Source organism: Cynocephalus volans, chromosome 10, assembly GCF_027409185.1.
Source record: "Cynocephalus volans isolate mCynVol1 chromosome 10, mCynVol1.pri, whole genome shotgun sequence".
NCBI lineage: Eukaryota > Metazoa > Chordata > Mammalia > Dermoptera > Cynocephalidae > Cynocephalus > Cynocephalus volans.
This window is the reverse complement of record NC_084469.1, coordinates 105,453,453-105,480,088: the sequence shown is the minus strand read 5'-3', so window position 1 is coordinate 105,480,088 and position 26,636 is coordinate 105,453,453. Positions and strand designations below refer to the sequence as shown.

General features: G+C 52.8%; 2 protein-coding genes across 4 annotated transcripts; one reads left to right on the top strand and one right to left on the bottom strand.

Moving 5' to 3' along the window:
- Positions 1-182: 182 nt before the first annotated feature.
- Positions 183-20,521, top strand: BRME1 (break repair meiotic recombinase recruitment factor 1). 3 transcript variants are annotated; one of them, XM_063111393.1, is made up of 10 exons: positions 183-310; positions 485-544; positions 1,083-1,134; positions 4,501-4,675; positions 7,059-7,140; positions 7,818-7,922; positions 11,972-13,231; positions 17,439-17,533; positions 19,396-19,488; positions 19,819-20,521. In XM_063111393.1, exons 3-10 carry the CDS (start codon positions 1,104-1,106, stop codon positions 19,955-19,957), a joined length of 1,980 nt encoding a protein of 659 aa, XP_062967463.1. In that variant the 5' UTR covers positions 183-310; positions 485-544; positions 1,083-1,103; the 3' UTR covers positions 19,958-20,521. The 3 variants fall into 3 exon arrangements, with proteins under 3 accessions (XP_062967463.1, XP_062967464.1, XP_062967465.1); XM_063111394.1 differs by having other exon boundaries at positions 183-313; XM_063111395.1 differs by lacking the exon at positions 183-310 and adding an exon at positions 328-405.
- Positions 20,522-22,475: 1,954 nt separating this feature from the next.
- Positions 22,476-25,480, bottom strand: NANOS3 (nanos C2HC-type zinc finger 3). Its single transcript, XM_063112719.1, has 2 exons — positions 24,997-25,480; positions 22,476-22,837 (listed from the first exon to the last, which is right to left on the bottom strand). Exons 1-2 carry the CDS (start codon positions 25,478-25,480, stop codon positions 22,770-22,772), a joined length of 552 nt encoding a protein of 183 aa, XP_062968789.1. The 3' UTR covers positions 22,476-22,769.
- Positions 25,481-26,636: the final 1,156 nt, after the last annotated feature.

Genomic DNA, 26,636 nt, shown 5'->3' with positions numbered 1-26,636 from the left:
TCGCCGGGCCCGCAGCAACGAAACTACAACTCCCGGCCGGCAGTGCGCGGGCGCGCATGCGCCCGGCGGGGGAGGAGGACGCAGTCGCTGGCTGCGCGAAAAAGAGGCGGAGCGTGAACGGGTGTGAGGCGGCGGTGCTGAGATCGCGCATGCGCGGGGCGGAGCCTCGCGGGGCGCGGGAAAGAGACGGAGCGGGTTCAGGTGTGAGGTGCTGGCGGCCCTGCGGCTCGCCGAGTCCCGCGGCCAATCTACGGGCTCCAGCCTCACCTGGGCTCCCGGTTTGGGGAGTGCTCACTCTTCGGTGGCCGAGGTAGTGTTAGTGCGGGGCTGGTCACCGGGAACTGGGTCCCCAGCGCGCAGACCTCTGGCCTCCCGTCCCCTCAGCTCCCAACTCCAGGCCACCAGGTCTCTGTGAGGTCCAACTTTGCTTTTATTTTTTCAAAAAGGTGTGATGCAAATAACTTAAGCTTTTGTCCTCCAACAGATCCAGGCACACTTCGTTCCTGATAAGGACAGAGGGACTTCGTCGACTTCTGTGGCCCAGGTCGGTTTTGGCTGCCCTGGCTCCCAGGTCTGAAAGACATCGGCCTGTGGCGACTCTTGTCCCGCCAAGGCCCTGGGCGTCCCCTGAAGGGCCCCAGGTGGCTCCTTTAAAGTCCCCAAGTGACCTTGAAGGGCCCCTGAGGCCCCCACGAGAGTCCTCAAGTGTCCCTGGAAGGGCCCCAGATACCCTAGCTTGCAGGGAGGGGCTTAATGCAGGCTGCCCCGACCCAGAGACTAGATTTGGGGTCGCCAGGGCTTCCCATGGAGGATCCCTTGGGCCCATGTGCTTCTCAGACCCTGGCAGAAGATGGGCAGTTCCCTCCCCTCTGCAGCATGGAGGAGGTTTGAGTTCCTACCCGGCCATGGCCCAAGGTGGCTTATCTCTGTGTACCACCCTGTGTCCTGTTGGGGCCCAACTGACCCCTTAGGGCAGCCAGATGGGCTGAGGTGGAGGTGGGAGTAGCCTTCAGCTAAGGCCACTGGATACAGACAGGGACAGGGACTGCTTATAATGATGGGAAATTTTTGCTTGTTTTCAGATTTCTCAAAGGAGGGATAAAATGACTAAGAGGAAGAAGGTTCGGACCTCAGGTATTTTGTTCATTCAAGTTGACACTTCTTGGTGCTGCTCCTGCATGTAGGAGGAGTGTGGGTTTATTTGTAGCAGAAATGCTAACACAACCACCCTCAAGCTCCTTAAAAGAAAACAACGATTTAATGCATGCTAGTAAGAAAAACGAAAATTATGGAAAAGAGCATACAGTAAAAAGTGAAAGATTTTGGAGCTTCCACCAGCCTCTGGTGCGGTCCCAAAGCCTATGGGCAGGCTTCAGGGCGGGAGTGCAGCCTCCCTGCAGGCCCACTCCCAGAGATGACCCCTGAATAGAGCTTGACGTCCTGTAAGACCATCTGGTGTGTGTCTAAGTGTGTTACTCCAGAACCAAAAACCTGAGTTTATCCCAGCTCTCCTGCTCACTGTGTAACAGTGGATGACTTACTCTGTGTCTCAGTTTCCCCCTTTTGTAAATTGGGGATAATAAAAGCAGGTACCCTTGCTTTAGAGCAGTGGTTCTCCACTGAGTGGGAAGAGGGGATTTTCTCCCCAGGGGACAGCTGGCAATGTTTAGAGACATTTTTGTTTTTACAACTTGGGTGTGTGTGCGGGAGGACATGGTGGTACTGGCATCTATTGGGTGGAGGCCAGGGTGCTGCTGAAACTTCTACAGTGTGCATGACAGCCCCCACAACACAGAATAATTCAGCCCCAAACATCCGCAGTGCATAGGTTGGGAATGCTGCCATAGAGCTCACACATGGATTAGTATTTGTAAAGTACAGAGAACAGACCCAAGGTAGTACACACGTGTGCTGCTGTTAAGGATTGTGCTTCCAGATTTCTAAAAAACTTTTCATTTTGAAATAATTTGGGGCTTAGAGAAAAGTTGCAGAAAATAGTTCAGAGAGTTCTGTCTACCCTTCTTTCAGTTTCCCTTAATGTTAACATCTAGCACGACCATAGGACAATGATAAATTATAGTAAAACATAAAAAACAGGAAACTAATCTCAGTACACTACTTCTTTCAGACTCTTTCTGTGTATAAACAATTACAGTGTTTTTCTTGGAAAATAGAATTGTCACATATATTGATTTGCAACCTCCATTTTTCATTTCGCGATAGATATGACCATCTTTACTAAGCGACATACATACAGAATTTCCTCATTTGAAAAAAAAAAAAAAAAACACCCAGTATTACATAGCATAGCTCTATTTCCCTCTCGTTGTCTTAGGTAACTTCTTTAATTAGTAGGTGATGAATTTAGGGAGTGGTGCTCATTTTTTCCCCAAGATATAGGGCAGAAAAGTAATTATCAACAGATAGGAAATGTTTTGTGCAGAGATGAGCAACAGGCCACTTGGAGGCACAGGAATTTCTCTGACCTTGGAGGGGGATGCTGGGGACAGCCAGGCCCACCCACGGCAGGTCATTTGGGTCGGTCCTCTCTTGGCAGTGGACTTCCCACCCCAGTGCAGCTCTGGGCTGGCCTTGGACAACTCTTTCTGTGTGTGTGCTGGATGGGGTGGGGAGAGAGGAAGAAGATTCTGGCAGGGGGTGAAAGAGGCCCTTTACCTCCCAACATCTTCAGCCTTTGGTGTTGAACACAAGGCTCTGCCTTATTTGTTCTTAAATTAGTCCCATGGGGACAGATCACAGGCAGGAAATGGGAGGCTCTTCGCTTCTGTTGATATTTTTGCTTTTTATTTGGTACAAATGACCATTGGATCAGCCAAGTGAGCTAGTGTTTGGGAATATTAAGAAACCAAATAAACAAAGCTGCTGCATTTTACCCTTCCTGGCAGACCATAAGGTGGGAATGCGTTTGTGTAAGAGACATCCATGGGGCCTTAGTCAGAAGTGCAGCGCTTGCTAGGGTGGGTACCTGAGAGAGGCGGAAAGGGGCTGAGATCAAAGGGCATAGCAGACTCAGTCCTGCTCAGGGGACCCTCAAGGCCTAGTCAGAGGGAAAAGGAAAATTCTTCTCACAGAGAGAGCTAATCAAATACATAGCAGTATATAGGGGCACACTCAAACTGTAACTGACAGAATTAGAAGAAATGACAAAATTGCTGTGGTTTGGTGGAGTGCGAATGCTGAGTGAGAACTGAGGAGGAGCCTAGCAATTGGTGTTGCAGGGGTGGGGACTCATTCAGTTGGTTTACTTAAAGAAGTGCAGGTGCGTGAGGGGCTGAAGTTGGAAAGAGTCTGCTTGGCTGAACTCTGGGAAGGCAGCACCTGGGTTTGGTTTGTCTTTTTGTTCTTCCTGCCTGTTTTCAAGTTCAGTATATAGTACGCGCTCAGTAAATGCTCAGGTACTCTGAAGTGTGCGGGCTCTGGGGTTGTTCTGGATCCCAGTCTCCATTTCTTGGCCTCCATGTCCTCACCTGGAAGATGAACGTTACAGCAGCCCCCTACCTCGAAGTTTTATCGTAACACCGACAAGTTCTTAGGACAGCATGTGGCGTCAAACTCACTAGAGTCAACCCTTGTCATTTGTTCATTGAATATGTGGTTAGGTTGGGGTCAGATTCGGGGAGGTCTCACAAACCAGCCACCACTGGCAGTTTCTCTGTAAGGGAGTTTCCTTCATTCAACAAATAGATGTTAATAATCACCTTTAGATTCTCAAGGGCAAGAAAAAGACACCCACGCAACTGCATTCAGTGATGGGAAGGAGGTACAAGGGACAGAGTGGTGGCCAAAGCACTCAGTGACTGGTTCCCAGTTTTCCCAGGATGGGTATTATGTAGGTGTCTTGGAAAACTAGAGTGGTACATTATTTAGTCTTGTCTGCACCTGGTGAATGGCATTCTCCCTGTGCGTGTATTCGGTCATCCGCTAAGCGTTTATATACTGAGAACTCACTGTACTAGATGCTCCTCTAGGCACTTGAGACCCAGCAGAGAGTGACAGATGAGACCCCTCCTTGAATGCAGCCCAGTTGTAGTGGGGGAGGCAAGAGATGGCACATGCAGAAAAACCGTGAACTGAACAGGACAGAGCCGTGGGCCAGAAAGGGATGCTTCTAGAGAAGTCAGGGATGGCCCCTCTGCAGGGCCGTTTAAGCTGAGGTCTGCCACACACCTCTTGCCACTTCCCCAGAGTCAGCTGGGCCAGGTTGTTCCATGTGGTTTGGAGCCAGGCCAGGCCATCTCAGGATTCAGTCGCAGTCATGGCTAGTGCATTAGTCATATGCCCTTGAATCCCATGGCCATGTAAGCTCATAGGCCCCACCTCCTGGACAGGGTTCCATCCCATTTCTCACTCACCAGGGGGAGTGCCAGAGCAGGGGTTTCATGCCCTTGGGACACGCCTGCTCACTCATGGTTCAGCAGTGGCAGTGTACACTCCCTCCCAATGTCCTCCACACCTTCATCTTTCTTTGTCTCCAACCAGGAGAAGGAATCCGTCCTCCAAAACCCACAAAGAACCCAAGGCAAGGAGACTCTGACGGGGGCCCCCAGAGTTCCGAGTTGGACGGTTCGCATCACCCTGAAGAGCCAGAAGGCAGGTCGGGACGTGCTTCCTCTGCAGAGCAGAGCAGGGAGGAACTGAGACAGGCAGTCTCCAGGTAGGTGGCTTGCAGCACTCCAGCAGGCCTCCCTGCTGACAGTTGACACAACACAGCAGCCTTGTGGACGGGCACAAAGAGGAGAGGACCAACATGACCCACCTGACGCTTCCCTCACGGGTGAGAAAGGTCGACATTGTAACCATGGGCAAAGATAACATCGAATCATTCAAGGCTACAGAGTGAAACTCATATTTTGTCTGCTGGTCAAATCCATGTTTATTCCACATCCCTCCTCCTCCTAAATCAAGGAGGGACCGAAGGAGTTGTTGGTCTGTGAAATAATTGTACCAATAGATAATAAACATTTTACACACATCACCTCATTAAATCCTTATGGCACTGTGAAATAAGGTTTTTTCAATGCTCAATTTATATAGATGAGGACCCTGGAGGTTTAGAGAGATCATATGACTTGCCCAAGGCCCCTGAGCTGGTGCAAGCAGGCTGGAATTCTGGCTCTGTCCAGTTCCTGTGTTCTTAACCATTATGAATTCCTGGTTCTCTTATTTTTTTCACCAAATATGTAATTAAGCATGGTAGGAAAAAAAGAAAGCCCTCAAGAACAGCTTAGTCAGTCCATGGGGTTAAACCACATACATGTAACTATGGTAAAGTAGAAAGGGTTAGTGGGAGTTTGGAGAAGCAAGATTCCTGCTGCCGAGATCATCAGAGAAGGCATTGTGGATTGGACTGCTGAATTTCCTGAGTAAAAAATTGAGGCATGTGTTTGTCTGACAAAACTTTTCTGGGGGGGCCAGCCCGTGGCTCACTCAGGAGAGTATGGTGCTGATAACACCAGGGCCACGGGTTCGGATCCTATATAGGGATGGCCGGTTAGCTCACTGGCTGAGCGCGGTGCTGACAACACCAAGTCAAGGGTTAAGATCCCCTTACCGGTCATCTTTTAAAAAAAAAAAAATTTTTCTGGGTGTGTGTGTGTGTGTGTGTGTGTGTGTCCATCTGATATGATCTCAGGTCATTGCAGTCTTAGGACTAAAGGCTGGATCACAAGGTCACAAGCGCTGACACTCAGGTCACTTGGCAGCCCTGCTGTGTAAGCAATGTGAAAAGAGGGACCATGTGTCACACCTAAGCTATTCTTCTAGAAAGGCATGACACTGTCACTGTACTCCTCACTTTTGGACAGGCCAGCAGGGCTGGCAGGGTTGTGGCCACAGCCCACGCTGCCCTCTGAGTCCACAAGAATGGTGGATTCTCTGGGTTTCCACCTTTTTTTTCTTTTCTGTTTGTTTTTAAAATGTTTTATTAAGAAATACTACATGCACAGTGGCCAGCCCATGGCTCACTCGGGAGAGTGTGGTGCTGATAACACCAAGGCCATGGGTTCGGATCCCATATAGGGATAGCCAATTGGCTCACTGGGTGAGCGTGGTGCTGACAACACCAAGTCAAGGGTTAAGATCCTCTTACCAGTCATCTTTAAAAAAAAAAAAAGAAATACTACATGCACAGAAAAAGACACACAAGAAAACATGAGGCTGGCCGGTTAGCTCAGCTGGTTAGAGCATGGTGCTGATAACACCAAGGTCTGAAGTTCAATCCCTATACTGGCCAGCCAACAAGAAAAACATAAAAACATGAAGCAAACAGCTTAAAATATTTATGTTGAGAAATGAAATATTACTGGCACCCCAGAAGACACCCAGGTGACCCATGCCAATTTTAAATTTTCTAACAGACTCTGCCAATCCATATCTTGACTTGTCCTGCCTTATAACCTCCCCTGGAACAGTTCAAGCCCATTAGCATATCTTCACGCTTTTCCCTGCTCCACTTCCAAAGTTGAAATCATCTGAAATTTTAGTTCTGGATCTTGATTTTTTTTTTTTTTACAATGTACATATATCCACATTTATTTAGGTATAACCATAAATCTCACCAGATTTTTTAGGCAGTGTGTTTCTCATGTCCACACCTACCTTTCTCTGGAATGTGCAGTGTTGGGGCTGCAGTGTCCATCCAAGTGAGAATCCCGTTCTTACTTCAGGAGCCAGTTCCTAGGATTGTAAGAGTAAAAGTGCTGCCGGGTTAGATGGTCTGTATTCTCCATGTGGGACTCTGTACCCTTCTTGGCCATTAAATGATGTCAGGTAACCACTCCTCCATCCAACTGTTTTATTTTTTTATTTCTGTTTTTTGCTAGCCGGTGTGGGGATCGAACCCAGACCTTGGTGTTATCAGCACCACACTTTAACCAACTGAGCCAATCCCACCCTCTTAAAGCAGGTGTTCCAGAGCTTCCCTTCTAGGAGACTCTGCATCACTTCTTTTGGATTTTGTTTTCCGTTTGTCTTAATGACATGAATTGACATCTTAGGAGGACTTCTGATCCTCCTGAGTTTTGTCTATCCCCACACAGCTCCCCTGATGAGGAAATAGGAGCTTCTTCCAGGCTCCTCGGGCAACCAGAAAAGGAGGCAGCTCCCTTTCTTCCTTCCCAGGTGAGCCTATTTTGTAGCCTTATGTATTTACCATTGACCCTTGAACAACATGGGGGTTAGGGGCACCGCACCCCCCACAGTCAAAAATCCATATATAACTATTTTTTTTGGCAGCTGGCCTGTACAGGGATCTGAACCCTTGACCATGGTATCATCAGCACCACACCATGAGTGAGCTAACCAGCCAGCCCTCCATAAAACTTTTGACTCTCCCAAACTTAACTGTTGATCAGAAGCATTACAGATAATATAAACAGTCAATTAACATATTTTGTATGTTATATGTATTATATACTGTATTCTTACAATAAAGTAAGCTAGAGAAAAGAAAATGTTATTATGAAAATCATAAGGAAGAGAAGATACATTTACGGTACTGTACAGTATTTATTGAAAAAAAAAAAACCTGTGCAGATCGAACTTGTGTTGTTCAACGGTCAACTGTATGAGAGACACTGCCCTTCAGTTCAAGTTCTGGGTCTCTCTTCATTGTCAACAGCTGCTCACGGCCTGCAGGGGCTGGTGGGAAAGTGCTGGGCAGGGTGGCGGGGCTGGGAGTGGAGGGCAAGGGACACACTAGAGGCTACAAGAAAAGAACTGATTTGGGTTTTTTTTTTCCTAAGATCTCATTCCTGCCTTATCTTTATTGCTGCTTTGTTCTTGTATCTGGTTTACAGAGCTCAGTTGAGAGGTTTGTCCCCCAGTTTGCAAAACCCAGGAAGACAGTGGCAAGAAAAGCAGAGACCAGGGAAGAGGACCCTAGCAATGGGGCCGTTAGCCCGGTAAGGCCCTAAAATCAGCCAGGCTGAGCCCCAAACGTGTGCAGCCTCTTGGCCAAGCCTCAACGGCTGTTTCACCTTGGTTTTCTTTGGTAATGGCTGGACCTGCACCTCTCCACTACCAGTTTCAGCACATCATGTTGCAGATGTCTGCTGCGTTTGCACTAGATGCTGTATGGGCCAGTTGGAAGTGTTCAGGACGGCTGTGCCTGCACTGCTGTGGTCAAGGCCAGAACCGTCTTTCCCAGGTTGCATGGAAATAGTAAAACTCAGAAAGGTAGCCCACATTCTATCCCTGAACCCCTCTGCTTCTCAGGGGCTTTTGTGTGAGTCAGGGGTCTTACAACGCTCTTGTCCTGGCCATCATGAGTTCCAAGCGTGACAATGTCTGTGGCAACATGTGCCTCTAAAAGAGTGGGTTTTGGGTGTTCACAGCAGCTGTATTTGTGATCACCCCAAACCGGGAACACTCCAGATATCCTTCAACAGGTGATGGTTAAGTGAACCATGGTCCATCCACACCATGGAACACTACTCAGCAATAAAAAGGAACAAACTAGTTAGTGATACATGTGACAACTTGGGTGGATCTCCAGGGCATTGTGCGGAGTGGGAAAAGCTAATCTGAAAGGTTATATACAGTAGGATTCCGTTTATATAGCACTGCTGAAATGACGAAATTATAGAGATGGAGGAGAGATTCTTTTCCAGGGTGGGAGGGCAGGAGAGGGAGGCAGGTATAGCTATATAAAGCAGCTTGTACAAATGGATCCTTGAGGTGGTAGAAATGTTCAGTCTCTTGACTGTGGTGGTGGATATACAAACTCCACAGGCGAGAGAACTGTGTAGAACTTCATGCACACATGCAAATGAGAACAAGTTCACCTGGGAGGGTCTGAAGAAGGTCCATGGATCTTATCAAGGTCAACATCCTGGTCCTGATATTGTACTTGTGTTACAATTGGGGGAAAATGCAAGATGTTACAATTGGGGAAAACTGGATGAAAGGCACAAAGATCTTTCTGTATTATTTCTTACAACTGCATAAGAATCTACAAGGATCTCACAATAGAAAAGTTTAATTAAAAAAAAAAGAGGGTTGGGAAGAGCATGGGGCTAATAACATCAAAGTCCAGGGTTTGATCCCTGCACCAGCCAGCTGCCAAAAAAAGAAAAAATCACTGAAGCTGGATTGACATGCTGCTACCTTCAGTGTCCAACATCTGCAGTGCAGACCCTCTCCTAGAAGGGTTAGCCCTGATGGGTGTAGGGAGGGAACTGTGGAGGAGGCATTTTCCCCCAGTGCTGATAACTCTAGAGCAGCTGTTGTCTGTAGGGGACCTGCTGGGTGTAGACTGCAATCTGAGTTTGTAGTCCACTTATCGGAGTTTCTCAGGAAGGTGTGTGGTGTGGAGGTTGGGAGCGGGGATTTTGAATTGGACAGTGTTTGTGTTCCGGCTCCTCTGCTTTCCAGACCTTCCTTAACCCTGTGGATTAGAGACAGTGATAGAAATGTGCCTCACGAGGTTGTCAGCAGGATCCAGCAAGGCACCGCGTGCAGAATGTCAGCACCACGCTTAACATGTAGTATGTGCTTGGCTAACGCTCGCTGCACACTTCTGATTTTTGATTTGACATTGCAGGCCTGTGCATGAGGAGCACATTCACAGACACAGGTGTGCCTGTTCAGACATTAAAAACTCACTCCAAACACCAAGGCCACGAGTTCGGATCCCTATATAGGGATGGCCGGTTAGCTCACTTGGGAGAGCCTGGTGCTGACAACACCAAGTCAAGGGTCAAGATCCCCTTACCTGTCGTCTTTTTAAATAAATACATAAATACATACATATATACATACATAAGTAAATAAATAAATAACTCACTCCAAGAGGACTTGTGCACCTTCTCAATACCAGGTGCTGCTTCCAGCATTGGGGAGATGGGATGGTGAACATGTTTATCCCCTATTCTGCCCTTACAGCCAGGAAAAGAGCAAAAGGAGTGCTGCATGGGGAGGGGAGGCTTACAGAGGTGGCCAGTGTGGCAGCTAAAGAGAGAGATGCAGGAAGTGGGGGCTGAGCCTCATGGGAACCAGGGAGGAATGTTCCCCATAAAGGAAGACACCCAGGGTAGGGCCTGAAGCAGGAGCAGGGCCAGTGCAGCGCATTGAGGACCAGTGAGATAGCTGGCGGGCCTGGAACCCAGGAGAAGGAGGGGGAATACTAGAGAGGAGATGGGGGGATCTGTACCATGAGTGATTTGGGGGCGTTGGGAAGGCTCTAGGCAGAGGGGAGACGTGACCCACAGAGGTCTGAAAACCATCACCTGGTAGCTTTGTTGAACATCAGCTGAACCCAGGTCAGGGCAGGCTGGGAGCGCATTAGGGGACTATTGCAGATAGCCAGGGGAGAGAGGATGGTGTCTGGGCCAAAGGGACCAGGCGCAGAGCTGGCAAGAAACAGTAAGATTCCCGACATATCTGAAGGGAGAGTTGACAGGGTGGCCATGAGAGGAAGGGAGGGATGGGTTGACTCCAGGGTTTGGGGCCCGGATGGTGGCTGGAGGGATGGAATTGCTATTAGCTGAGATGGGGAGGCTTTGAGGGCGATGGGGGAACACTCAGGAGCTGATGTTGGTCATGTCACATTGGAGGTGACCTGGAGGTGCCAGGTGGAAGTGTCAGATATGTGCATCTGGAGTCAGAGGAAGTCCGGGCTGCAGTGACTCCAGAGGTTTAGGCCTGAGCAGCTGGAAGGGTGGAGCTGCCATCTACCTGAGGCACGATATTGCATCTGACTCCCAGCCAGAACCTGCTTCTCCCCCAGGTGGTATTTCCATCTCTCCCCACCACCCTGTTCTTGTCATTTTCCACCTCCATTAGGGACTTTTTTAAAAACAACTTTTTTTTTTTTTTAAAGATGATCGGTAAGGGGAACTTAACCCTTGGCTTGGTGTTATCAGCAGCAGCACGCTCAGCCAGGGAGCGAACTGGCCACCCCTATATAGGATCTGAACCCGTGGCCTTGGTGTTATCAGCACCACACTCTCTTGAGTGAGCCACGGGCTGGCCCTTAAAACAACTTTTTATACTGAAATAATTAATAGACTCATAGGAAGCTGCAAAAACGGTACAGGTGCACGTCCATTGACAGATGAATGGATAGACACGGTGCAGTGTAATACTATTCAGCCCTAAAAAGAAAGGGAATTCTGACACATGCAACATCATAGGTGAACCCTGAGGACATTATGCTAAATGAAATAAGCCAGCCACAAAAGGTAAACTGTATGATTCCACTTATCTGAGGTCCCTACAGTAGTCACATTCATAGAGACCAAATGTAGAATGGTGGGTGCCAGAGGCTGGGGAAGGGGATGGGGAGTCAGTGTTTAATGGGTGCGGAGTTTCAGTTTGGAAAGATGAGAAAGCTCTGGAGGTGGATGGTGGTGATGGTTGTACAACAATGAGAATGTAACTAATGCCACTGAACTGTACACTTAAAAATGGTTAAGATGGGGCCAGCCGGTGGCTCACTTGGGAGAGCCTGGTGCTGACAACACCAAGTCAAGGGTTAAGATCCCCTTACCGGTCATCTTTAAAAAAAAAAAGGGGGGGGTTAAGATGGTAAATTTTGTGTTAGGTGTATTTTACCACAATTTTTAAAAAGTAAATTGTACAGAAAGGTTCCTGTGTGCCCTACCCCAGCTTCCCCCGGTGATAATGTCTCCCATAGCCGTAGTCCATCATCAAAACCAGGCAATTAACATTGGTGCGATCCACATGCCACCTTGATTTTTATATCCCTGATCTTCCTGGATGCCTGGTGCTGGCAGGGAGAAGAAGCTGGTGGAAGGACAGGTTCCTGGGCTTCCTGTTCCCGTGCTACCTCCAGATACAAACCTTGGCCCAGCTCTGGTACTGATGCCTATTTCAGTGCACGATGGTCAGTGCACCATCTGAGTCTTTGGACAGGGCAGTTATGACTAGAAGAATCTTTAGAGCAGTTGATTATCATAGGCCCTAGAGCTGAGTCTTTTTCTCTCCACAGGAGACACTTCCAGAGCCCGGTGCCCAGCAGGCAGGAAGGCAGCTGTTGGAGGAGTCCCCAGGGCTTGCTCTCCAGGAGGTCAGGGAGCTGGGAGACCAGGAACAGGCAGATGACACCCACCCTGAGCAGAGCAGCTGGAACCTCGTGAGGCCTGTGTCCAGCAGCTGGGATCCTCAGCCCATGGTCTCTCCAGAAGGGGGAACAGCACCCTCTGCCTCAGAGGGAGCCAGCCAGTACCCCCTGTTGGAGCAAGGGACCAATAGGGGTGGTGGAAACTTGGAGAACAGCAGGCCAGAGACAGAGAGGGCTGGGGTTGCAGGAAATCATGGCCTGAAAGGGCACCTACTGAGAAGTGATGCTTCAGGGAAGGAGACAAACAGAGGAGTCCCCCAGGAGGGAGATACCCAAGGAGGGGCAGGAGCTGACCTGCCCGGGGGGCCCTGGGAGGAAGGAGATGGGGTCCCAGCATCAGCTCCTACCTTGATCCCTGCTCAGGGACTGGGCCCTGCCACTGGGTGCCCAGAGCCTGGGTCTCTGTCCCAGGGCCCCCCTAATCCCAGACAGACGCCCAGTGGGACAGGGTGGGAAGCAGAACAGAGCCGCAGCAACCAAGGATGCTTCTCCCTGGGGGCTGCTGTCATCGCAGACATGAGCATAGACCCTCCTGAGCTGGAACAGAGGGCTCCAGAAGTGGCCAGGCCAGATGGGCAGACCACCACCAGGTCATCTGCCTCTCCCGGCAGGAAGGCCTCTGATGGAGGCCACAGCAGGGAGACCACAGGAGGCAGAGGGGCACCAAGGTGGGGAGATGAGCCCCCAGGCAACTTCCCAGTGGGCCTCACAGCCTCCCTGGCTCTGACTCACAGGAACCGAGAGCCATCATTGGGTGCTGGAGTTTCTGGCCATCTAGCCCCAGAAACAGGCCCAGGTGTTGATCAGAAGCAGGTTCCAGGCCCTGATCAAGAGGCAACCAAGTTAGGCAGTCAGAGCCACGAGCAAGTCCCCGAGGGGCTCGGTCTATTCCTCCGCACCTCTGTTCTGCCAGAGCACAGGGAAGCTACAGTTGACCCTTCCCAGGAGACCTGGGCCTGCCAGGGATCAGCCACCCCTGCAGAGCCAGCAGGGCAGCCTGAAAACCCTCCTGATTCTGCAGACCAGGCCATCTGGGGGGGATCCTCAGCTGTGGAATTCGACTTCCTGCCAGAAAGCCAGATACGGGATGCCCTGGATGCCCCCGACTTTGAAGCCTCACTTGAGCAGGTAAGAGCTTCTCTGAGTGACAGACAGTCACAGGGCAGGCATCGAACAGCCTCAAGCCCTGTTCCCAAATTGCCCAGTGGTGGAGGGAAGATGCAGCTCATGGTGTTCCACGTACACAGAAAACAAGTCAGGGGCCTGAGGGGCAGCTTTGGTGGGTGAGGAATCAGTGGTTTTGCAGAAAGGGCCCAGATTCCTTTCTGTGACAATCCCTAGGGCGGTGACACACAGGTCTTTGTCAGCTGCTGGCAGCTTTGTGCCCACCTTGTCCACCCTTCAGTGCCTGCAGGCTCTGAAGGGGCACATGGAGGGTGATGGACAGAGAGGGACGACCTGAAGAAGCTAGCAGCCTCACAGCTGGGCCTGGGGAGGGGACTTCACTCCCCAACCAGAAAAGAGCCTTTGCCCATCTTTAGGATCATCTGGAGGTACTGATGTGATGCTTTTCCAAACATATATAAGTAATGGTGGTTTTCTGCCAGAACTTGTCAGGGCTGTGCTTCCTTCGGGATCTGCCCACCCAGTAGGCTGAGCCATGTCACCTTCCCTGGTGGCTGAGCCTGTGTAGCCATGGACATCCACCTGTTGGGGCAGGTGGCAGTCTTGCCTCAGCCCCGCCCCTGGGGGAAGTGGGATATCCCCTGCCTGCTGGCTGGGGCACCTGAGCCCAGATGAAGGGCTTTACAGTCACTCCCTGAGAGGCAGGTGCTTCCCTTTCCACATACTGGGTGTGGCAAAAAGGCTGGAGGAGGTCAGGCACCTGGCGGAGGTGATATGGGGGCAGGTTGGCAGCTGGGTCTGCTGGATGCGGGAGCTGTGCCTGGGCCACCCTGTCCTGGAATGCAGAGCCCAGTTTGCTTTTCAAATGTTGACCTCTGTTTCCTTTGCCATCCCTGTTGAGATGTTTTTAAAAAAATTCATTCAGGGGCTGGCTGGTTAGCTCAGTTAGAACACAGTGTTGATAACACCAAGGTCAACGGTTTGGATCCCCATACCAGTCAGATGTCAAAAAAAAAAAAAAAAATTCAGTATGTACTTATCAAGCACCTGTTCCATGCCAGGGTGACAATGTAAACAAACCGGATGTGGCCCTGGCCCTGTGGGGTTTATGGTAGTCCTGTTTCCTCCTGCATCTCCCAGGGTGAGCATTTTGTACTGTATCACTCTAGCACTTAAAGAGTTTTTTTTTTCTCATGGCAAAACCCTGAAACACCAGCACAGGATTTCATCGGATGCTCAGCTGGAGAAAGAACCAGCTGTTCACTTTGGAGGGGAGCAGGGCTGGGTTAGGCTTGTCAAGAGAGTGAATGTGGGTCTGCAAGGCGTTGTCCTCCTAAGGGGTCACCAGGGGTCCTTTTTGGCCCTCTGTGATGTCCGCCTATGTGGTGGTTTTTCAGACTCAGCCCTTCCTGCAGCGTGCAGGGCACAGCACTCCGTCTCTTGTCGTCATCATCAGACAAGCAAGATAATTGAAAGCGAGTCAGTGCAGTTCAGTTGCAGAGTTTGAACACAAGCGCTTGAGAAGCCAAGAAAAGTTCAGGTGCTGGGCACAGCTGAGATTTTATCATTAGAGCCTCATCCTTTAAAAAACACAAATCCCTCACCCAGAGAGAAGAGCTGGCTACATTGCCTCAGCCTCCAGCCTCCAGGACAGTGGCTGAAAGAGGGGGCCTGGGAAGCAGTTGGGAGGTTTGGGGCCAGGTGTACCCAGGCACCTCCAGCAGTTAATAGGCTACCAAACTGCCAGGTTTGAAAATATCAAAAAATCGTGACTGTGAGGCACAGGGGATGACATCCCAGGTGGTCAGACCCAGCCAGGGGAGGAGGCACCGCCCTCACGACGCTGCCACTGACGCCTGGGCGAGTTTGGTTTTGACACTGGGCGTTCCTGAGCAAGTCAGGGCGACCCAGCCACCAAACAGGTTCCCGTGGGAAGGTTCTAGTTGGCCCCCGGCAGGAAGGCAGAGGCACTCAGGAATAGCACAAAGAATGATCTAAAGAGCAGTTAACAGTGGCCTACTGCTGCAAACGTCATGTCAGAGGAGGGGACACACAGAGGTTACAGCAGTGACACAGGCTTCACACCTCAAACCAAGACCTCACAGAAGAGTTTGGTGTTTTCTTCTCACAGCTCTGTGCAGACCCTCGGATGGGTGGAGCCTTTATACGCTGCATGAGGAGTTATTTATTTATTTATTTATTTATTTATTTATTTATTTATTTTAAAGTTGACCGGTAAGGGGATCTTAACCCTTGACTTGGTGTTGTCAGCACCACGCTCAGCCAGTGAGCAAACCGGCCATCCCTATATGGGATCCGAACCCGGGGCCTTGGTGTTATCAGCACCGCACTCTCCCGAGTGAGCCACGGGCTGGCCCATGAGGAGTTATTTAAATAGCTGATTCTGTTCTGATCCCCATGCTGGCCAGCTACCCCCCCCCCAAAAAAAAAGCTGATTCTGGATCCCTCTCAGGGATCACCAACTAGTCATCCTTGGCCAGTGGTCCCCAGCACATTCAGCTGGAGGGCCACCTTTGTTGTGTCAAATGTTTACACAGCCCTGGTGGGAACAGTTGTACCTGTCGGGGGTGAGAATAATATTCCTCTCGGCCAAGAAGAGTGCAGTGAGTTAGGTGACTGTGTAACATTGAGTTGTGTTTTATGTATGTATGTACGTATATACTTGGGATTCAAAGCCTTGACCTTGGTGTTACCAGCACCACGCTCTAACCGAGTGAGCCCACCAGGCAGCCCCTCAAGTTTTGTTTTAAGTCACAAAGTCACCTAAATAAAAGAGTCGTCACCCAGACGTTAGGGAGACACAGTATTGTCTGCAGCAGGGTTTCCTAACTGCAGTACTGTGAACATTTGGGGCCAGATCATTCTTTGCTGTGTGGGGCTGTCCTGTGCACTGTAGGGTGTTGACCAGCACCCTGGCTTCTACCCACCAGATGCCAGGAGCACCCCCTCCCCCAGTATGACAATCAAAAGTGTCTCCAGGCCCTGCAGAATGTCCCCTGGAGGCAGAATCGTCCCTGAGGGAGAACTGCTGGCTACAGGCTATCCTCTGAGTTTGTTCCTTTGGATTCAGTGTCCTTTTACAGATGTAGCTCAAGCCCTTCCCTCCCCCTACCCCCATCCTGGTTAGGGGCTCCATTCAGGAAGGATGACCTTAGAACAGGCCTCTTCCCCTCCAGGACTTTGCTCTTCTCAGAAGAGGCCCAACATCCCTGGGCTGGCTGCTCCACCTCGGCCTCTTTGCCTGTTTTTGTAGGGATGTATGTCACCTTCGTGATCAAGCTTGACATTTTCCACGAATATTAAAGCTTCCTGGGGTTATCTGGCTTTCCCTTTTTCCCTCGCAATATATGTGCAAAATCAAAGAAAAACAAAAACAAAAAATATATATATATTTGCAAAATCTTTTCCTGATAGGATATGCATGGCTCATTCGGCAAGGTGGACGCCTCCACCTCACTAGAGTTGCTGCCGCTTGGGGTCTTCTTTGTGCCTCTATTTTTTTTTTTTTTTTTTGTCGTTTTTTCGTGACCGGCACTCAGCCAGTGAGTGCACCGGTCAGTCCTATATAGGATCCGAACCCGCGGCGGGAGCGTCACTGCGCTGCCAGCGCAGCACTCTACCAAGTGCGCCACGGGCTCGGCCCCTTCTTTGTGCCTCTAAAGGTGCTGCGGAGGGCCGACCCGTGGCTCGCTTGGGAGAGTGTGGTGCTGATAATACCAAGGCCACGGGTTCGGATTCCTATATGGGGATGGCTGGTTAGCTCACTTGAGAGAGCATGGTGCTGACAACACCAAGTCAAGGGTTAAGATCCCCTTACCGGTCATCTTTTTAAAAAAATAAAATAAAACAAAATAAAATAAAATAAAATAAAGGTGCTGCAGGACACACAGGAGTCTGCAGCGGTTGTCAGGGACAGAGGACTCATGGACAGAGCCACCTGCAGGCCCAGGTCCAGGAGAGGATGTCAGGGTTGGGCTTGGCATCGCCATGTCGGCTTTCTTTCCAGGGGGGAGAGGGGCCCAGGCTGGTCACCCTAAGTCTGGCCACTTTTCCTCTGCAATTGTCTTGGCCAGCCTTGGTGTCCCTGGAGTGGCTGAGGTGAAGCTGGAGTTCCCCAGCGTGACTTTTGCTTCCCCCGTGCAGGGCTCGCCTGACTGGACCATTTACACATTGTGCTTTCTCTTTCCAGCTGTTTCCTGCAGGGAGCAGGCTGGACCCTTGCTGTCCTGGCCCTCACCCACATGCCAACAGAGACCCCCTCCCAGTGGCCGAGACCCAGCTGAGGTAGGCGGGATGGATGGAAAGTGGCCCCAGGACTGTGGCCCACCACCTCTGTACACTCGCATTTTACTATGGAGGGTGACAGAATGGGCCCCGTTCTCCCTCCCTGAGCTTCATCTTCCTCAACCCTGAGGGAGCTGAGCCCTGCCTCTTTCAAACTGCGCATGGCCCCTCTGCTCCCTGCGCACGGAGAACTGGTGGCTGGCAAGCTGCACCCAAACCAGTGCCTCTCCCTGGGAGCCCCAGCACCCCTGGGACGCTGCCCCCAGCTCTGTGCATTGTTTCAGTGTACGCATGTGGATCTTTCTGGGATCAGGGGCTGGAGTTTTCCTGGAGTCCCTGTGGAGTGGGAGGGGACCCAGATGGGGCTAAGAGCCCTCGGCTGAGACGCTTTTGGGGCCATTCCCAGCTCTGGCAGGGGGTGAGCGCCTGAGCAACTCTAAGCTGCCCTCACCTCTTCACGTCCCCATTTGGCTCTGTGTCCCAGGAGGGCCATCTCCTCCCTCTTGCAGGCCACCAGGTGTGTTGCCCTTGCAGCCTGAGGGGGGGGTGTGGTGTGTGTGTGTGTGTGTGTGTGTGTGTGTGTGTGTGTGTGTGTGTGTGTGTGTGTGTGTGTGTGTGTGTGTGTGTGTGTGTGTGTCAAGGCGGCCATCCTCTCCTATTATATTGTACTTGAATCTGCCTCTCTGCAGAGGCAGTGGCTTATGGATTATTTATGGCCAAGTTTCTGTTTCTGTCTGGTGAGCATGGAGGAAGGGCTAGGGATGCAGCCCTTGCCATGTTTGTCCCTCCTCCTCCTCCACACAGCAGAGACCACGTTCCTGCCTCCTGCCCCTGCACAGTCTCTGTCACTAGTACCTCTTGTGCTACTTCTTGTTCCCCGCAACACACACACAAAACATGTGCATGGACCAGAGGCAGTTTAGTCAGTGTGGCCCTGCTAATGTTTAGCAAAGAGGAGGGGGTTTCATCTCTAAATCTCCAGTGGCCTCACTGGGCCAATACGACCCCCCAAGGACATCTGGAAGCCCCCAGGGAGGGTCATGGGGTCTGGCTAGTGGCCCAAGGCTGAGTGAGATGCGGAATCAGGGTTTCCATACTGACAGCCTGGGGTGTAGCCAAGAGGGCGACCCCAGCCCATGTGGGGAGGCCCCACTTCTCTGGCTGGCGTCCTGCCCTGCCCATGTCCGTGGGCCATGCACGTTGGATGTGGTGGGTGCTGCGGCTTGTCTGCCTCTTGCACGGGCACTAACCCCACCCAGTACTGGCTCTTCCAGGAACTGCCCTGAGCACTGAGGAGGCAGCGTGGAACAAACACGAAGCTTCATGTTGGTGGAGGGGTGTGGGGCATGAGAAACAGAAAATTAGACAGATGGCAGTGTTAGGGAGAAAAATGCAGTGGGAAAGGGGTTAAAATTTAACCATGGAGATCAAAGAAGCCCAACCACCACCAAGGAGACATTTGGGAAAGAACATTCCAGAGTCTTAAGAGGTGCTCAGGAATGGCCAGGAATTCGGTGTGGCTGGAGCAGAGAGGGAGCAGAGGGATCCTGGATGGGTGGGGCCAGGGGAGGGACTGCCCTGGTTTCCATTTTCACAGCCCCCACTGGGGGACAGGCTACAGGGGCAGGAGCTGGGGGGCCAGGCACGGCGCCGGGTGGGGAGAAGTGAATGGATTCTGGGTGTACTTTTGGCAGTAGAGCCAGCAGAGTTGGCCATCAGGGCTCTGTCGGTGAGCAGAGAAAGGCAGGTTGGATGTCTGGAAGAGAAGATGCTCGAAGCCCAGGGAAAGCCCTTTGAAACAGGGAGTTCTGGTGGAGCTGTCCCCAAAGTCAGGCCTTTCCATTAACTTCTCTTTCCACCAGGACCCACGTGGAGATCAAGGCCTATGAGGCCTGCAGGATGGAGGACGCGACAGACACTGTGCGCGGCCTGGTCGTTGAGCTCTCCAACCTGAAGTAAGGGTTGGGCTCAGATCTGGGGGTGGTGGGAGGACAGGCAGAAGGGATGGGACCTTGGGAGGCCCAGTGGGGCAGGGAGGGATTCCACCCACTCCTGGGCCCACTCTGTTCCCCCTTCTTCATTCCTGCCTTAGACTCGTCCTTTGCAGACCCTGCTCTGCAACAAGCTGATTCCCATTGTTTGCACGTGTGTGTGAGTTGCATGTGTACCTAGGCATGTGTGAGAGTGCTTATGCACCTGTGAGTGCGTGTGAATGAGGTGCAGCCCCCGCTGTTGTGTGGTGACTACCAGGTACCTCACAGCTTGTGCCCCTGTTTCCCTGGCAGCCGCCTGATCATGAGCACCCACCGGGACCTGGAAGCCTTCAAGCGCCTCAACTACTGGAAGGCCAAGCCAGCAGGGAAAGGCCCTTTGCCTTTCCCATCGAAGGGGGCTGGGAGTCTCCCTCGAGGGGAGCAATTCTGAAACGATTCGTAGGCTGCTTCCAATAGGCCTAGGAAGCGTTGTCTGTGTGTGTACACGGGCATGCACATGTGTGCGTTTCCTTTGCACCCTGGCCCAAACTGCTGCAAACAGTCTCTTAGCAGACTCAGGAATGCCCATAGGCAGCCTAGTATTTTGTTTCCCCTCCAAGATGCTCCAAAGGGTCCTAGTGGGTCCCAGAAACCCACCCTCAGCTGACCCTTAACTCGGCCTTCTTTGGGATACACTCAGGAAGCCCCATGGTCCTGGCCTCATTAACAGCCTCCCGTGGGAATTGGGTACCAGTAGGGAACCCACGTCTCCCCTGGCTTCAGGTGGGCCTGGGCTCCAGGAAGCCTGCCTGAATCTGAGCAGGGCCCAGCCCCACCCAGATGTTTGTCTGGATTTGCAAACTGAGGTTGCTTAGCTGAGGTTATGAAAGGTTCAGAATGTTTCTTGCCTGGAAGAGTAGAGGAAACTTTGTTGGTTGGACCTTTGTCTTTCTCCAATTTTCTCTTTATTTCTTCTGGGAAGAACAGTAATAAATGAATCTGTAATGAGGCCCCATGCCCTGCTGTCTGGGGTGGGGTCATTTGGCTCCTTCACGTCTCCCCACAAACCTCTCAAACCACTTCATCCTGCACCTCCTGAAGTTTTACTTCTCAGCCTCGGCCTCGCTGGGAAGGCAGATAGTGTGTCTCCAGGAGCAGGTGGCTGCGTGTGTGCGTGCGGGTACGCATGCCCACGTTCTCGCAGGTATGTATGGGACAGTAAGCCCGCTGAGATGTGGCTGGCCACCCACCCAGGGAGTCAAGTTCAGTGCTCAGATGACCTGGCCCACCCGCTGTGAGACATGTTGCTCCCAGGCCCATGCCAGGAAGGAGGTGATCCTGGGAGATTGTTATTAATGCAAACACAGCCAAGGGCATGCACATGTCATCCCACACACGCCTTAGGACAGCCTGGAAGACAGTCCTAGTAGCCCCGGATGCTCCTGTCAACTCAGCCACCGCAAAGTTGACCTGACGAAGTCACTCTGCCTGTGGCTCCTGCACCCTGACTCCCACAGCCAAGGAAGGGTCCTCCTCCCACTCTGCCTTCTGACACCTGGGTGATGCAGCTCAGGAGGGGAACAAGGTGGGTAGGGACCCCCACCGCTCTCCTGGCTGGACCTGCGGCACCTTCCTTGAAGCCTGCCCTTCAGAACATGCCCATTTCCCCAGGTCTCAAGCCCCAGCTGCTCTGGCTCATGAAATTCAATTTGCACACAGGAGGGGTGGCCAGGGTGTTGCGTCTCTGAACTCCATTCACAGACACTTGGGGCCACTGAGAAGCCACCTCTGTGTTTCCTTTTTTTTTTTTTTTTTTTTGGCAGCTGGTCAGTAGGGGGAGCCAAACCCTTGACCTTGGTGTTATAACACTGCACTCTAACCAGCTAAAGGTCAGCCCCTTTCTGTTTCCTTTCTCTTACTTCCCACTGCCACCTCCTCTCCTCTCCCCTCCAAGCCTGGGTGGCAGGCTTCATTCAAGGGCTGACTCCTGTCCCTAGCTCACCCCAGCCCTCCTCCTGGGTGGCCTCAGGTCCTGGCTGAAGTCGAAAAGCCAAGGGCAGAGGGAACCTGTGAAGTCCAATTCCTGCTCCTCCACCCCAATTCTGGAAAACTGTGGGCTGGGGGTGGAGCCCAGGCCCTGGGCCAGTTTGGGGGACTGTGGAGGGGCAGCAGCTGAACCCCTGAGCATTGCCACCTGCTGCCCCAGCAGGATAGGATCTACAGGTGGAGGTGCCAGATGGGGTGTGAGGACCCCCAAAGTGCAGCCCCCCAGGAGAACCAGGTCCCTTCCCCCCTCCCTGCTCTCACTGACACACTGTCCCCCCATCCAAGGCCTCAGCCAGCCTGACCCTTCAGGACCTAGTCTCCTTTGCTACCCCCCAGGTGTCCTTCCCTCACTCTGAGCTGCCAGCATGTGGCTGGTTCTGTGCCCCTCGTCACTGGGGCATCCATGGTTACATGAACATTCACTGAGGGCTTCCTTAGTGAGGAAGAGTTGGGGGGAGAAACCGAGGTTTAATTTTCTCTCGATTCTCCCCTCAAATCAACCCCTCCTCTAGTACAGGTGGAGGGGAGCGAGCACACCTATTTTGCATGTAAAGCTGGCAGGGGTGGCTGGCTGGGAGTTTGGAAACACCAGACCTAGAAAAGGCCTCACGATGCTGACCCAGCGGCAAGTGGCTTGCTCAGGGGTGCGGGGCTGGGGCGACAACTCAGAACCTCACAACCGCCCTGTGGCGCCCACTCTTGTTTCTCCACAAGAAGCACCTTACCGCCGCCCCTCCGCCCCGCGCCCCAGCGTGAACCGAAATTCAGGGGGGGTGGGGTACTGCGAGAGGTCTGGGTAACACCTAGCGATTGATGCAGCCAGGAGAGAAATGAGGTGCCTCCAGGCCCTCCCCACCTCCCACCGCCTTCTCCAGGACTCTTCCTAGCAACCTTCACGTTCCCTTGTCCCAAGACCGGTCTCATTTGACGCTGACCCATTCACAAGCATTTATTAAGCGCGGACTAGGTGCCCAGCGCTGGGAAGAGGGCAGCCTGCAGGGAGGGTAGGGGTGCCCCAGCACGGCTGGCTCCTTCATCACGGGGGCTATATTTTGCATCCCTCACCCCCACCCCCTGCCGTGCCTCGAGCCCAGGCTGGGGGAACGGCCCAAGGTCGGGTCCTCGCAGGGTGGATCTCTGCCGAAATCCAGCCTCCACAGAGCCTGGGTCCCCATTGCTGGTGAAGGCGGCATCCCGGTCCTCCCTCCGCCAGCCTCCTAGGCCGAAGTGGAGGGACTGCAGGAAGAGGGCGAAGGTCCAGAAGACTTCTCGGCATCTCTGGAACCTGGAATGTTAAAAGCGGAGCGGGAGGGAGAGAAACACTTAATCACAGGCGAGGACGAGTCAACGCTCCCCACGCACCTGCGGTTCAACCTCCAGGGCTGCCGGGGCGCTGGCGCCACCTAGGCGCTGCTCCTGAGATAGCAGCCCCGTGACATTCCCGGCCCCGAGCGGCCGGGCGGGACCCAGAGCTGGAGACAAAGCACAGAAATCGCGACTCCGTCGACCGTGCTGCCCCCTCGTGGCTGCCAAATACCGGGGCCCCCGGATCTGTTATGCCCCTTATACTTGGTGGTGAGGGCCCCCCCCTCCACGCCCTGGGAGACAAGTTTTCCTGCTCCCTCGGACTTAAGGGGTAAAGAGCGAAAAAGTCTGAGGTCACGGTGTTGGGGTTTTTTTTTTTGCGGCTCGCCAGACCGGTATCCGAACCCTTGACCCTGGTGCTGTAACACTGCGCTCTAACCAGCTGAGCTAACCGGCCGGCTCTCCCTTCCCCCACCCCCCAACATCTGATGTCTCCCAGTTGGACCTCATTAAACCCCACTCTTCTCTGGAAGCAGCCTTTCATACTTTAAACAAATGTTCACTGCGTCCGATCCCAGCCACCACCCTCAAGGAGCTCAGTCTGATGGGGGAGGCGGTGCACAAACGCGACATCAAAACGGGCTGCGATACCATCACGTCAGACCAGCCTTCTTCTGTTGGCTGACTCACTCGAAGGAATTAAATTTGGTAGAATGGATTTCTGTTTTTAAACCCCATAGGAACTGAGATCTTTTGCCTCTATAATAATAACCCCTGCAGTTTCAGCCCGAGCCTTGGTCTGGGGAGCTGGCTAGAAATGCAGATACTCGGGGCCGGCCCGTGGCTCACTCGGGAGAGTGTGGTGCTGATAATACCAAGGCCATGGGTTCGGATCCCATATAGGGATGGCAGGTTGGCTCACTGGCTGAGCGTGGGGCTGACAACACCAAGCCAAGTGTTAAGGTCCCCTTACCGGTCATCTTTAAAAAAAAAAGAAAGAAAGAAAAGAAATGCAGATACTCGGACCCCACCCACACCTAGGGGATCCGAATCTGCATTTAATGAACAAGATCCCGTGGTTTTAGGTTGAGGAGAGCCCCACAGGGCCCAGCTCTATCCTAAACTTCAGCCCTAGCTGCCCTCCTGAGCTGATCTGCACACAGTAAATTTAAAACAGGGTGCTGCCGTCCAAACTGCGGCTTCGCCATTGCCTCTCCCTCCTCTCTGCCGTGGTCTAACACGCTCTAAAACGCAGACTTGTTCTCACCCCATCGGTGGCTCCCCAGTGCCCAAGTCCTAACTATTTAAGGTGACACTCGAGGACCCATAGGCCCTCTGCTGTCCCCGAAATCTGACAACCTCCCCCTTCACCATACAAGCACACATCCTTCCTCACCCCAGACACACTGAACTCCATTAAGTTCCTGAACAAGACCCAGTGCCTGGGCCACACTCCCCAGCCCTGCAACGAACTGAATTAGGCTCCCGAAGTCACTTCCTCCAGGAAGACCTCCCGGATCCCTCATCTGGATCAGGTGCTTCTAGACTTCCCCCTTCAGCACCCAGCACACCCTGTGTTTCCACCGTGTCCACCTTGTTCACTGCTGGCCCAGCCCAGCGCCTGGAACGAACAGGCACACCAACTATTTGGTGAATGAGGACACCAGGGTTCAGAGAGGCTGGGCAACTTCTCTCAGGCCACACAGCTTTTTTTTTTTTGACCTTTAAGTGGATCGCAATCCTTGGCACGGTGTGGTCAGCACCAAGCTCAACCAGTGAGCGCACCAGCCATCCTCATATAAGATCCGAACGTGCGACCTCGGCGCTACCAGCGCTGCACTCTCCCGAGGCCACACAGCTTCTAACTGCCCACCGCTATGCCCCACACACCTGGGAAAGGATTGCATTTCCCGCATGAGCCCAGAGAGGGAGAGTGAGTTGCCCAAGATCACACAGCAAGCCTGGCCCCAGCATCCCCACCCTGTCAACACTTCGAGAATGTTGTCTAACTTCTACATGGATGGTCACCCCGCAACCCTCTGGTTAATCCCACTCCATAGAGGCCCCAGTGGGCTCAACCATGAGCCTGGGACAGACCCCCTTCCCACAGCAGGTCCCCCCAGCCACGTGCACAGGCACCTGCTGCTGCGGCTGCTGCTGCTCCTCCTCCTGCTCCTCCTCCTCCTCGGCGGTGGCCCACGTCCTGTGTCCTCGACTTCTCAGGCCGCGCCAGCTTCTTGCCGACCGAGTTTCTGGTGGTGTAGCTGTAGACAGAGGTGTAGCCCTGGCCGGTGAGTGGGCAGAAGCGTCGGGTGTGGGCGTGCTCACGCGTGGCGCCACATTGGGGGCACACATAATCGCGCAGGATGGGGCACAGCACCCTGCCCGCCTCGTCCTTCAGCGTGTGGGACTGGTAGATGGCCCGGGACTCGCCGTTGTGTTTGCAGAAGGAGCACAGGCGTTCAGGGGTTGGTGAGGATTCCGGGCTGGGCTTCTCAGCCTCTGGTACTGGTGTTGGCTGTGGCTGGGGGTCCAGCCTGGTCTCGGGCTCCTCTTCCCCACGCAGAGCCCCAACCAGGCGTGCCAAACCCAGGTAATCTGTCCATAGGTCGAAGGTCCCCATGGCTGGGCAGTGAGTGCCAGGCAGAGGGGCAGAGAGAGAAGAAACCCTGCCTGCCCCAAGCACCCTCCTTCTGCCCCCTCCTCTCTGCCCCTCCCTTCCCCTCTCTGGAGCCTAGGAGTCTGGACTGTGTGTTCCCTCCTTTTACCTCCAAGGGGGTGTGAAGTGGGAGAAGGCTATGGGAGGTTCTTTATTTTCACGGGGGGGGGGGGGCTTACTGCCACCACCCCCCATCAGTGCACCTGCCAAAGAGGTACCTGGTCTCTGGATGGGCTGGGGAGTAACAGGACACTGGCTACAGAGGGCACCGAGGGATTTGCAGTCACACACCCCCCATACCCCCTCAGAGCACTGGAGGGCCTATCCTCCCCCTCCTTGTAGTTGGCCTACCCTTCCTGCTCCACTGGGTGATGGGGGTGGGTGGATGGGTTGGGAAGCCCCAAAGACAAGCATTGATGTAAGCAGTAACTTAGTAACTTCTTCCTTCCCCTGGGCTGGGGTGGGTCCAGGTGGCCCGGGCTCTTTACATGGAGGGGGGAGGGGGTGCTGATGCTACTGGTGTATCCTGGAAGGAAAGTGGCCCCTGGCTCACGGGATAGGGAGACAAGGACCACGCCTTCCAGCTCCGGCCTCCCTCAGGGAGTTTTCATACCCACTGTTTCAGTGGGACCCCCATTTAATGCAAGAACTGAGATATGATGCTACCTGCCGATTGGGTTATTCAGAAAGACAAGTATATTGGGGTTGGGCGGTTAGCTCATTTGGTTAGAGCGTGGGCCTTGCAACATCAAGGTCAAGGGTTCAGATCCTCTACAGGACAGCTGCCAAAAAAGAAAGAAAAAGTGCAACATCTGCCTCCTCTGTTCAGTTACTGGAGCCCCATGAGGCTAGTGCTGGGGGAGGCAGTCTGTCCCTGGGGTGGAGAGAGACTGAGAGAAAACTCTTTGAGGTAGGGGGATAGGGGATAGAGGGGCCCTGGCAGGGCTAATGAGAGAGACCCCCAGAACTTGCCAGCTCTTTGATTCCACCCCCCTCCTGTCAAGTGAGACCTCAGCTTGGTCTTAGAAGGGTGGGGTGTGCCCCAGAGTCACCCAGCTGGGGCACAGACTCCCAGGTCCAGGGATCAGCTGGCCCCAGGATGCGCAGAGGGCAAAGCAGG